The sequence below is a fragment of the Opisthocomus hoazin genome, chromosome 2 (assembly GCF_030867145.1).
Source record: "Opisthocomus hoazin isolate bOpiHoa1 chromosome 2, bOpiHoa1.hap1, whole genome shotgun sequence".
Lineage (NCBI taxonomy): Eukaryota > Metazoa > Chordata > Aves > Opisthocomiformes > Opisthocomidae > Opisthocomus > Opisthocomus hoazin.
In genome coordinates this window covers 84238946-84251331 of record NC_134415.1, presented here as the reverse complement: position 1 = coordinate 84251331, position 12386 = coordinate 84238946, and the positions used below count along the sequence as shown (strand labels likewise).

Here is a 12386-nt window from a genome sequence, read left to right as displayed (position 1 = left end):
AGAAGACGCCTAAACCACCTCAAATAAGATTATTCAAGAAACATTTTAAAATATGGCTTAAACAGTGGACATATGTTATTAGAACATATACATTTAACGGAAAATCTTATCTAAAAGACAGCAATATACCTATCCATGACACAGAAAAGACTCTTCTATTTCTGTTTTATAGCACAGCATTACCTCAGAACATTAACGTGAAGGTAACAGATTATTTGATTTAACGGCTAGAGAAGAAAAAGTCATCTTTTGTCTTTCTAAATATTCTTGGGTTGTTTTCTTTTTGGGGTTTTTTGTTTGGTTGTTTTTTTAGCAATGCAGAACAGAACTATACGGTAAAATTTAATTCACTTTCATGCATATGTCTATGAATATTTCCACATAGTGTATGAACACATATACAAATCCATAATTAGCTCACACATGTTTATACACTGACATTTCTAAAATCGCAAAATCAGTATGAGCCTGATGCACTCTTGGAGGCAACGAATGACCTTCATTCAAGTGCCCTTTTATTCAGTGGAAGCTGGCTACTGCTTGGTATGGATGCTATTGAATATTACAGTAGGTATGTTTGTGCTAAAGGATTTTAGTTATTTCTAGAGGTTTCATAAAGAACAGTCTTAACAAGACACAGATGGTAAAATGATGCACAAAGCAGAATACAAAAATCATTGTGGTTAAAGTTAAAACTGTCTACATGGGTACATTTCTTCTCAGTCCTTGCACTGTAAACATATAAAAAAAAAAAATCCAAGTATCTGGCCAGGGAATAAATTTCTTAAAAAAAAAAAAAAGGAAAAAAAGAAAAAAATCAACTAAGAAAACACCCTGCCTGATTGCTGGTGAGAACTGCATTCTAACTTCAAACAGTAAACAGCAAATACTACTCTGTATTTTTGTTTTAGGTTAAAACCAAAAAGCAGTAAAAACATTAGAGAAAAATAAATAAACTGAAAACTTGATTCTAATAAATTATGATGTAAAAAGATCGCAACATCTGCCGCCACCACAGATGCAGACCCAGTTCCTGAAAGAGACAGACTTGTTCCTCTTTAGTCAGTTCCTAATGTAGAACAGTATAAATGATCCTACCCAAGCTTACCATCACAAACTGGTGGCACTATCTGTGCTGTTGTTCCTTTTAGTAAGAGAAGTAATGGGTCACACGCTTGAACACGACAGTCCTGGCTGACAGCTTCAAATTAGAATTTTAGCTAGAATGTGTGTATTTAAAAATCATCTCACGATTATACAAAAAAGCAAGGTAAGCATAACTTTTTGTCTTTTCATGGGCACACTGGCATCCACGAACAATAAAAAAAAAATGAATAATCGCTCAATTTACAGGGGGAGTCTTCTCTTTGCGATGCACTGCCTATCACAGAATCACAGAATCACAGAATAGTAGGGGTTGGAACTATTCACATTTCTGTCATGATGCACCTGTGCCTCGTAAGCATAACTAGGACAATCTTTGCAGAGTGATGTCTACTGAAGATTGCTACTGAAAATGGGAAGGAAGACAGCTTCAGCTGCTTCTTCACTCTTTGGTGAAAAATAAGCTCTGTGTTGGGACTGCAAATCCAAAGACGAGTAGAGAGCTCATTTTGGAATGTGTATGGATGTAGAATCTTACAGAGAACAAAACAACAACCCACCTCTAAGGCTCTAAGATAGGTAACTACTCTTTCAAGAGACTGCCCACTCATACTCTGGGCAAACTGTGGCAGTCCTGCGTAAATCCTAAAGAACTTCTGCATGTGCTATGCATAGTATTGGCAAATGTAGGGATGAGCTTTGAAATATCAGCTACAAATCTCAGTAAGAAGGGTGTTTCAACATCACTGGAGACTTCCTTGCTCAGACTAAATCAGGCACGAGGTATCTGAGTGCACATTTCTTCATAAAAAAGCATGCACATAGCCTGAAACTTAGTTGGATAGAATCTATTAAACAGATCTAACTATTGTTGTGCAACAACAGGTCCAGCAGAACTGGAAAACTGATCAGTACTAGAAGCAGCAATTTTCATCAAGTACTGTTCAGTCTTATGAAGACTGACTGCTGTCTCAACTTTCTGAATACCTTTACGCTTTCTGAATAGTGTACGAACTTGGGCATAAGCAGGAAACTGTACATCAGACATGACATTCAAGGAAAGCATCCAGGAAGAATCATCTCCAAAGCCGAATGGAGCTGCCTGTAATGTATATTTTCAGTAGATGGATGTAGAACAAAATTCCTTCTTGAGTACAATTCAGTTGCACTTGTTAGACTACTGACTCCTTTGAGGGAAAGAACATCTTGTATGATTCCTCCACGACCCAGGTATACTGTTGTCTACTTTGGTGGCAAGAGTTGAAGGGTTGTTTCTGTATGTCATTTATACTTACAAATATGTATTCCAGAAGCTTCATACAAGTTCACATCCTTTGAAATATAACTGATTGAAATACTGTCTGAATTTGATACTTGGAGCTGGGTGGCAGAGATGGGGGTGGATTTGCTTGTTATCCGAGAGTACTGGTGAAGAGAAGTAGTCTGGAGTTTTGTGAACAGAACCCTTCATGTGCTGCAAATGAGAGCCTGGTTTGACACTGCCACTACAGGGAGAATCTCTGCAGAGAAGATGAGGGAAGCTAAGATGATGGCATAGCTGATAAACAGGTACCAAAGATGCAGTACCAGTCTCTCTGCCCCCTCCAATCCCTCCCTGACAAGGCCTGAATCTGTCTGTTATCATCACAGAAAAGCTGCCATGCAGGGTAACAGAGAAAAATCACTTTTAATGGTTGGAAGAATCTGTGTCTACCTGAATATCAGTCTTACAGATATTATCATGGATGGCATTGTTTCCAGCATTTTAAGAAGCCTTATGAAGCCTATCCAGTGGGAAGCTAACATAAACATAAACTAACATTTGGCCACCATGTAGCAAAACCAATTACACCATTAAACAAAACTAACCAATGAGTTCTCAAAGGAACGTTATATCAGCCAAAATAAATATCATACAAATAAGGCTGAATGAAGAAAAATGCCAAGGCCTGTTGTAAAGCTTGTAAACTTTGTATACACCCATTTATGAAAAATCTCTTATATCTCAACATACTTCACAATTAACAATTACAAGTATTTTGAAAATAAAGTCATTTGTCTGTAAGTTCCCCTAAAGGAACATTGGTTGGCAAAAAACAAATGTGAAAAACTGACATGCAACAAAAAAAAATTGTTTAAAGGAAACAAAAACTTGTTTCTTCTAACCGGTCCATTTTTATCCCACATGGAATTGGGAAACACTTCAACTATTTGGGCGTATTTAAGACAGGGAATGCCTACTATAAATTAGTGAATACCTACTATAAAGTAAGTATTCGCTAGTTCTACTTTTAAGACTTAAAAATGCTACAGCAATATGGAGAGAAATTTGTCTACTTCACCTAGTCCACGCCTGACTTTAATATAACTTGAAGTTAGAATTTTTCAATCAAAAAAGAATTATTATGGATAATTAAGCAGTACATACACTCTGTATGTAGCACTACTATAGCTTTGTCCTTTGCTTCTGTGTCAAATGAAATTCAGGCTAATCATGCTCATCTGAAACACAAAACTACAAACTGGTCCCATAATTACCTAAAGAAATGTCCACTTGAAATTGTGGGTACTTCAAACACAATTGTGTTCTGCATAATAGTGGTTAGACATAACAATTTAGGACTTAATCCTCAGTCTTTTACATTTACGTAATCAGAACTGAGTAACTTGGCAGGTACCTTATGCTCCAAACATTCAGCTTATTAATTCAAATATAAATCATATGCAAATGTTATTGAACTAATAAATGCAAAGTCTGCTTGTCCTTGTTGGCTCCTCTTTCAAAACCTTCAGAGCTTTATTCTGAAACATATGAAATTCAAAGACTCCTAATAGAAAACCCTTTTCCAGCAAGGGAAGAAGCTTCAGTTCTTTTCAGGATAGTAGTGGCTCAAAGGACATGGGGAAGCTATTCATATTAATGCAAGTCATTTTGGGCAAGCTGCATGTTGCATATTCTAATTGTAGGTGAGATTACTACAGTAAACTAGCACAAGGTACTAGAGCACTACACAGCAATAATTTTGATATGAAATGTTTCTACTACGCTCACGAAAACATTAAATAGAGGTTATACAGTTAGAAAAGCAGCATCAAATTAAGACATGTTTTAGTATTAGTAGTTTATCAGCCAAGACATCCATTTTCTCTTTTAAAGTCCATCCAAAAGAGGAAAGATACAGATGTTATGCTTTATCTCAGAAAAATCACACTATTTTTTTGCAGAGAGCAAACAAAATCAAATAAACTCTTCTAAAAACCTATACTTTCTGGCATATAATTCTTGGTATACAATTGTATAACTATTCACACAACTGCTGATATATAAATTTTCATACAATATTCAGTTTGGATCTTGCATTTATGAGTCATGCATTTTGCTGTGTTTTGGCCCTATATTATCACAGAAATTCCTATGCAGAAGAATTCCTATGCAACCATTCGAGAAAGCTAACTTCCAAAAATCCAGGAAATCTGAATATCAACCAAAAATTGTTTTGAAGCAATGATAAGCTATAATCAGGACTGTTAGTCCAGAAGGGAATAAATAATTCTGCAGGTGCAGAACCAAGTGTAGTAAATAAAATCTAGTATACATTTTGAAGCATGCAGATAAAAGAGAATATTGAATGGTTGTTTATGATTTGACCATCATTCATGTTTTGCAATAAGTGAAAGAAGGATTTTTTTGAGAAACAACAGAAGAAAATGTAATTAAAGATTATATTGCTTGAAGAAGAATAAAAATTTAAACCTTTACTCCAGCATTGCTTAACATCTGACTGTTTGACTCCGTAATCTTTCTGTTCTTATAACAAAGATATTGGTAGAAACTATCTTTTTTTTTTTTAAATAACATTGATTTATTTCATTAATACACAAGACTGAACCATTCCTAAACGGTTGGTTCTGCAGCGTATGTATATATATACGTTTGAATACTGACAGATAGACACATGTATATACATATATACATACAGATACATATGCATATATACAATCCTCTATGCATAGAGTTATCTTATGTGAAAGATGATTTTGTTCCTAAAACATTGAAAGACATTTGATTTAAATTCCAGCTCAAATCTGTATATCACAGATTTCCAGCTGTAAACTTTGGAGAACACTAGTCCTCTTTCTTTTTTATTCTTTGTCTTATCTTTATATCAAGGACGTGTACCATGTGATATAAGTTCTCTGAACAACGGAACTAGCATTAATAATAGATACGCAGGAAAAACAAAAATAAAAGAGTTTGTGTTCTAAAGTTCAGATCTTGCAAAGATGTTTAGACAGTTTTAATGCTGACATTAGTTTTAATACATATTGAAATCTGGCATATGCATGCCTATTTCAATATCTACCCTCAAATGACTCTTTTGTTTTAGGTGTATTTTCTTTTCAAACAAACATCAATAAAATAGAAAAAAAGCACAAATAATGCAGGTAAAATGATTCTACCTCTCTTTCATCCATCTTCAGCCATTGTTTGGGATCATCCTCAGTGGCTAGGAAAGCTATCAGATCTAAAGCAGTAAGCCTTGTCTGACGTCTGGATGACACAAAAACAAGAACAGGCTTGGCTGGAGAATGACTCCGAATTGCTGTTGAGGAAAACAGAACTTGAGAATTAGGTCCTTTAATGACAAAAAATAGTTTCTCTTTGCAATAACTAGACAGCTGATACACCTCTCTGCAGATGATATACAGATATCTCTGTTCTGCCAGACAGATACAACTGAACCATAGAATCATAGGTTGGAAAAGACCTCTAAGATCATCACGTCCAACCATCCACCCAACACCACCATGCCTACTAAACCATATCCTGAAGTGCCACATCTACACGTTTCTTAAACACCTCCAGGGATGGTGACTCAACCACCTTCCTGGGCAGCCTGTTCCAATGCCTGACCACTCTTTCACTAAAGAAATTTTTCCTAATATCTAATCTAATCCTCCCCTGATACAACTTGAGGCCATTGCCTCTCGTCCTAAACTGAGACGAGCATATACCATCGCTCAAATAAAGACCATATAACTACGCTTAGCTGAGTCTGAGTTAATTTGTCCTGCTACTTCAGTGATAGTTGTAAGCTAATTAAGAGAAGCAGTCAGGAAAAAAACCCCACTAAACCACCACAAAACATGGACAAGCTTTCTAAACTTCAAGGCTTGAGAATTTCTCTATCTCAGCCTAGTATGTATGTTACTTTTTTCTACCCTGTTGGTATATGTTATCTCAGGCTAAGTGCCATCAAGGTCCAAAATCTGCTTTCTGCCTGATCCAGAGCTCAGACTGCATAAACTCATGTCTGCCTGCAAAGGATCACTTCAATCTACCTAACCCAGAAAAGGTAAAAAAGGTAGGAAGTGACTTTTCAATAGCTGCTGTGAAAGTGGACATTGAGGTACAAAAGAACTTTGTTTCTGTTGTTTACTAATTACTGATATATTTAAACCAATTATGTTTTGGGACTTTTAAAAAAAATATTTTCTTGCTCAGCCCATGTTTGAAAAGTTTCAGGTTGCAAGAATAAGTATTGCCATGGAAATGTGAAAATAACCTTGACTATACCAAGTCAAACAAGTGGGAAAAAAGCCCTCAATAAATCATACATCTACAGATTTTCTAACATCAACAAGCACTAGAAGTACAAACAGGTGTAAGTAGAATTTCAAACGCTCTCTCTAAATCTCTTATAACTCCAGTTGTGTGTTTTCTCGTGCAATTCTCATTCTCGCAAGTAAATTTATGCATTGTTAATTTCTAAAAACTATTTCATGCTATCCACTATCACATATTGTTCCCCATTTCACGAATACTACCAACCATGTGCTCCTGCATATACACACACTATATAGTTGTGAAATTATTGAAACAGGATAATTGATGTATGTTTATACCTTACAACTATGTATGTCAATATATCTATATATTTTAAAAGCCCAGCATCTAATGGATTTTTGTTGCTTCAGGAACAGGTGTGGCAGAACAGCCCAAGACAGATTTATTGTTCATTAGTGTTTTTGTACAATGCTCTTGTGGAGGTGTAAATAATCTGAGCTGTCAAGATTGGTCTCTAGTCCACAATCAATACTTTGCTTCTGTCATAAGACTAATTAAAGCAGCTAAAAAGTCACCTCACAAATGTCACCTCACAATCAACAGCAGTTCACACCACAAAATTTATTTTGGAGGTTATTTTTAATTGATATCATAAATATTCCTTATGTAACCAAACCAAAACATGTTCAAATAAAATACGAGAGTTTTTCTTACATCTATCCTGCTTGCCAGCTTTGTTAAGAATAAAAAATTGAAAACAGAAGCATATCTGGATGCACTACAAATCCTGAATTTTATGATTATTGCTTTGAAACTAGTATTACAGGAGGTTAGCCCGACTTGCAACTTCTGTTCACAATTTTTTAATGCTTATATATAGTGGTCCATATGAAAATACCTCAGCAGATTAATAATATGAATGGTTTTATTACTTTATAAATTTCAGTTTTTTTTACACAAATGTTTCTTTATGGTGTCAAATACTAAGAGAAAACACATTTTATTTCCCCTTCATTAGCACGAATTTTATTCTTCTGTTCTAAACACATTACATTCTTCTGTTATATGTTGCATTTGCAGCACACTTTATGTTCCAGACAAATAGCTTTGGGCCATTAGCAGAGCAGATTCCCCCTATACATGCCAAGAGTACATACAGTAACACATGTTGTAAATGTGCTGCAAATGAACTGTGTAAAGTGCTCAAAGTTTTTTTCCTATTTTACAGAAAGAAGGAAAAGATCTAGGAGCTTGCTGCTTACCCTGAAATGCAGGTTTGTTCATGCTAGCCATGCGAGGACAGTAATGCTGGCCAGGGAAGCCCTGAATGTGCACCTCCAGGGGAACTGGGCGTACTGATGGTCGGAAGTTGAACAGGCCCATCTACAAGAAAACATTTTTTTCAAGTTTAACCAAGAATTATCTTATAAATTGCTATTTTGTTCTTCTGCAGCACAAATACATATCTACCCTCTGAAACATTTTTCATACCTGATTAATATTCAGCCAGTCAGCAAGGTCTCTGGCATTTGCTAAAGCAGTGGATAAACCAACTACTCTCACAGGCTTCTCTGTGTGAGACGAGATGAAGTTAGTTCGAGACACAATGACTTCCAATACTGGGCCTCTCTCATCCCCTAGTAAATGAGAAGTGTATTGAAAAACAGAGAAAAAGAAAAGGTGCCAGCTGTCAAAAGAAAAGGTTCATGATGTCAAGACGTCATAAATACCAGCACGCTTCTTCAAATTTAGAAACGAATCTGATTAAAAACAACAAAACAAGCTCACCTAGCAGATGGATCTCATCTATGATAAGAATGGAAACTTTCTGAACATAGCTTCTGTTCTGCCAGCTTCTGCTGACACCATCCCACTTCTCTGGGGTAGTGACAATCAGGTCAGCTTGGGCAATAGCTCTCATATCAGGAGTCACATCTCCTGTCAGCTCTACAACCCTGTAATCAAGAAGATTGTGGCTTGGCTTTACAAAGCTTTAGAACATCTTAACGTTCAAATAATAACTCCTAAACATTAACTCTTAAAAGAGAGAAGAAACAAAATTAAACAAAATCATTTTGTTTCTGGTCAAATACTTCTAACAGGATTTTCAAAACTGTTTTAAGTAAATAAACCTGTCTCTCTGTTTTCCTAGCAAATACCATACAAATACCAAATACCATTCCTTAGCAAAACCATATAAAAAGAAGAGGGCGAATATGAGTCTCAAACCACCTATGGTTAATTTTTTCAAAATGAAGATAGTATAATAATCTTAGTATGATATGTGAACCATAACATCCTGTGACAGCCAGGATGAGAGCTTTCTAGAAAGCTGCCAAGTTGCTGCTTGTTATTCTGTATAGGTCTCTGGTTTGAATAACGAGGCTCGATTGCAGTGTATCTGCATTTGCTGGTGAAGTTCCATTAAGACTGGAGCAGAAATTATCCCGAGGCCATTTTTTAGGCAGATTAGCAGAGTTTTCCCAATTGTTTGCCTTATTACCCTTCCAAGTTCTATAAAAAGCATTTGAGATAATCCATTGTTTTAGTCTAAATATAACGAATTTTTGACATTTCTATGACCCATTCTACATCCAGTTGAACATCAAATAAAAATTTCTCAAAGTAATATATAACTTCTGTATCTTCTGTTCAAAACTTCAGTCACAAGTAATAGAGTAAATTTCAAAAAGGAAACATTACCTGAAAATATTTTAAAATTATGTGGCAAATAATTTATCCTCACAGGCCATTAAAATAGCATTAAAAAAATTGCCAATTAATAAGTCACTGCTATAATAGTGGGAATCGCACGGGTAATTTCATGTACTCAGAGTAGCACCTCTTTCTATTGAAATCTGTGGTGTGCTTTCAGCTTTAACTTACAAAAACCAGCTATATATAGGAAAGGAAAAGGCCCTACATAATGCATCCTATGGATATAATTTTTAACTCTAGAAAGTGTAATTTTGGAAAGCATCATCATGACTGATATACCTTCTATGTCATAAAGTAATGGCAACACCCGAAAAGATCAGCAAGAAATTAATGTTACCAAGGAATAAAATGATCTCTAATTTATATATGAAGGACAATATATGAATACTAGTACACAGTTCATGCCACTCCTATGAGTTCTTTATAGCTGAGGTTTCTAAAGAAAGCCTATTTTGGATTGCAATTTCTATTTCCAAAGATACTGCAGAGCTTCATATTTGTTATACTGGCAAGTAATGAAAATGAAAATAGCTGGGTATCAAAGTGTATCCCTTTCTTAGTTTTGATTTTGCTATCACTACAATGACTGCTGATAGCATTTTTTTATTAAGTACTATAAATTTGAAGGCTAGTATACAATCAAAACCTATTTTCAAATACGCAAAAGTATTCTGTAGATTTTATTCATACTTGATGGGCTGCTCTTTTGCGTCTCATTTCTCTGACTAGGTAAGGAGAAACATACTTTTTACCAAGTTTTTCTTCAATCCTAACTTTCCAGTCCTCAATTCTTTCACGAACGAGTGCTTTTAAGGGCGCAATATACACTGCCTGCAAAAGAAAAGTCACAAAACCAGAAGTTAAACAAGAAACCTTTATTCAAGTGTATCTACAAGGAAACAATAATTTAATACTTGTGAGATCTGAACATACTCATTATCTATAAAATGATTAAGGCCTGTGTTCCTTAAATGACCTACAACAGGATTATATTTAAAACAGACTTAACACTTGAAAATACTGCTTTGTTCCTGAGCCATTAACAAGCAAATAAATTAAGAAAGAATAAATTATTGAAATTGAAGTATTTATCACAACTTTTAATATCAAAACCCATTTATAAAAATAATGCCATTTTTTGCCAGGAGTATAAAATCTGCAAGTGAATATTCTAGAAAAGAAACAATCAGAATTTCCAGCAAGCAATATCTTACCTGATTTCTGGTTATGTCATTAAATTATTAAAACATTACCAATCAAATTTAAAAGCTTATTATTTTAAGCAAGATGTCACAATATTTTCCTCAAAGAAGTCTGCTGTGCAGGGGGGGGAATACTCTGACACGTAGAAAAAATATTTATTTACAGATTTGTGCTTAAATATTCTGAAGCTTTTGAATATGAAGAAACTACACATGAAGAATTCACAAACATTCTTTAAAATATATAGGCAGGTTTTCAGCTTTATTAAAACCTAAAAGATACTTTCCTTTGAGAACTGGCTATTTTGTAAGTCTAACAGATAAGCTGAAAATGTATGACTGTCTTGTTTGCCTCGCTTGGGCCAACAAATTACATGATGATATTGAAATCTCCAAGATGAATAAGGGATTTATGTACAGGAGGTCTGTTAATTTCAAAGGTTGTTCTTTGCTTAAATCTCACAGTCAGATACAAATATCTTTTCCAAAGACTTTAAAGCCAAAATGCGGTTAACTAAGAGGAGGGTTAAGTCAAGATACAGGTATAGCTTCCCTTTGAAAACAAAACCCCAAAAGCTGAGTTCAGCTTTTAGGCAATTTAAGAAATAAAACACAGGGGCAAGTTGGAACAGAAAATTGGCTTGTAGTGATTAATTGCAACTTATTTGTTTAAATAAGAGAGAGACTGGGCTAGTTGTATCCACATGGTGCAGAACTAATAGCTATGAAACAGTACTACTGCTAGTAGAAGGAGATTAAAGCAGGAAATGCAGCAAAGTACAAAAAAGGAAATCCAGCACGCCTGTATGTCATGTTTTTAGATTTAACTCTAGTTGTACACTGATTAATATATAAAGCTGAAATAAAACCATAATGTACATAACACAGTACCATTTTGTATCCAGACAGGTATAAATTGGAGAAAGCAAAAGTCAGTTTAGCATAGTCTTTTTCTAGGCTTTTGTGTTACTGAAAACATGCCTACACAAAATGATTCTAGTAAACCTGTTTTACAAACCTTTGATGTGGGATACTTGTTAAAAACTCTAAAGATGGCTAATTCAGCTGCAACAGTTTTTCCAGAACCTGTAGGTGCTCCAAGAAGAACGTTACAGTCTGTGTGATAAAGTGTATGAAATATCTGGGTCTGGATAGGGTTGAAGTGTGTGAATTTGTACAGGAGCTCATATTCCCGATGTCCCAAGGCTGTGATAGGCAAAGGCTGAAGATCCAGAAGCTCTAAAACACAAAATAATTGTAAGTGCATGACAAGAGATGCCATGACATAACATAGTTTATTATGAAGATAAAGATATTAACAAATACTTTAGTGGAAAACAACTTACACTGGAGATTGTTTTACTTAGTATCTCATATGACACAGAGTCCATGTTTGGATCATTGTTAACTTTGATGAGGAATAACGAAAAGTTGATTTTATAGCTCTGAAGTATTTCTGCTAGTACTGTTGTTAGTACTCTGATAGCTGTGAAGCAGCCATTTGCATAAATCAATCTTTTTCTTAAAGCTGTTTCTTTTTCACCCAGTTCTAAACTCACTGTATTAGGTTACATATATGTCCAGCTTCTTATGATAACAGAATGTGGAGTCAAAGGACAGCACAGTCTGTATATTTCAGATTCAAGGTAAAAATCTACTTAAGAAGGAAGGATTCCTTGAAGTTTCTAAGTTGATGGAGTAATAGAAATCAGATGAGCACAACTGAAATTTGCATCTAATCCTTTAAACATGTAATTAAAGACATAATCTTAATAAACAAACAAACATCCTTT

The 12386-nt window shown here is 34.9% G+C and overlaps 1 protein-coding gene across 2 annotated transcripts in view; it reads right to left on the bottom strand.

Annotated features, from left to right (window-relative positions):
• ASCC3 (activating signal cointegrator 1 complex subunit 3) overlaps positions 1–12386 on the bottom strand; it is a 307731-nt gene that overhangs the window by 62123 nt on the left and 233222 nt on the right. For both annotated transcript variants that reach the window (XM_075414315.1, XM_075414316.1), the window contains exons 25-30: positions 11612–11832; positions 10137–10222; positions 8462–8628; positions 8165–8310; positions 7936–8056; positions 5566–5708 (exon numbers count right to left, since the gene is read on the bottom strand). In XM_075414315.1, the coding sequence (XP_075270430.1) occupies positions 5566–5708; positions 7936–8056; positions 8165–8310; positions 8462–8628; positions 10137–10222; positions 11612–11832 (884 nt within the window). The remainder of the gene's footprint in view (positions 1–5565; positions 5709–7935; positions 8057–8164; positions 8311–8461; positions 8629–10136; positions 10223–11611; positions 11833–12386) is intronic.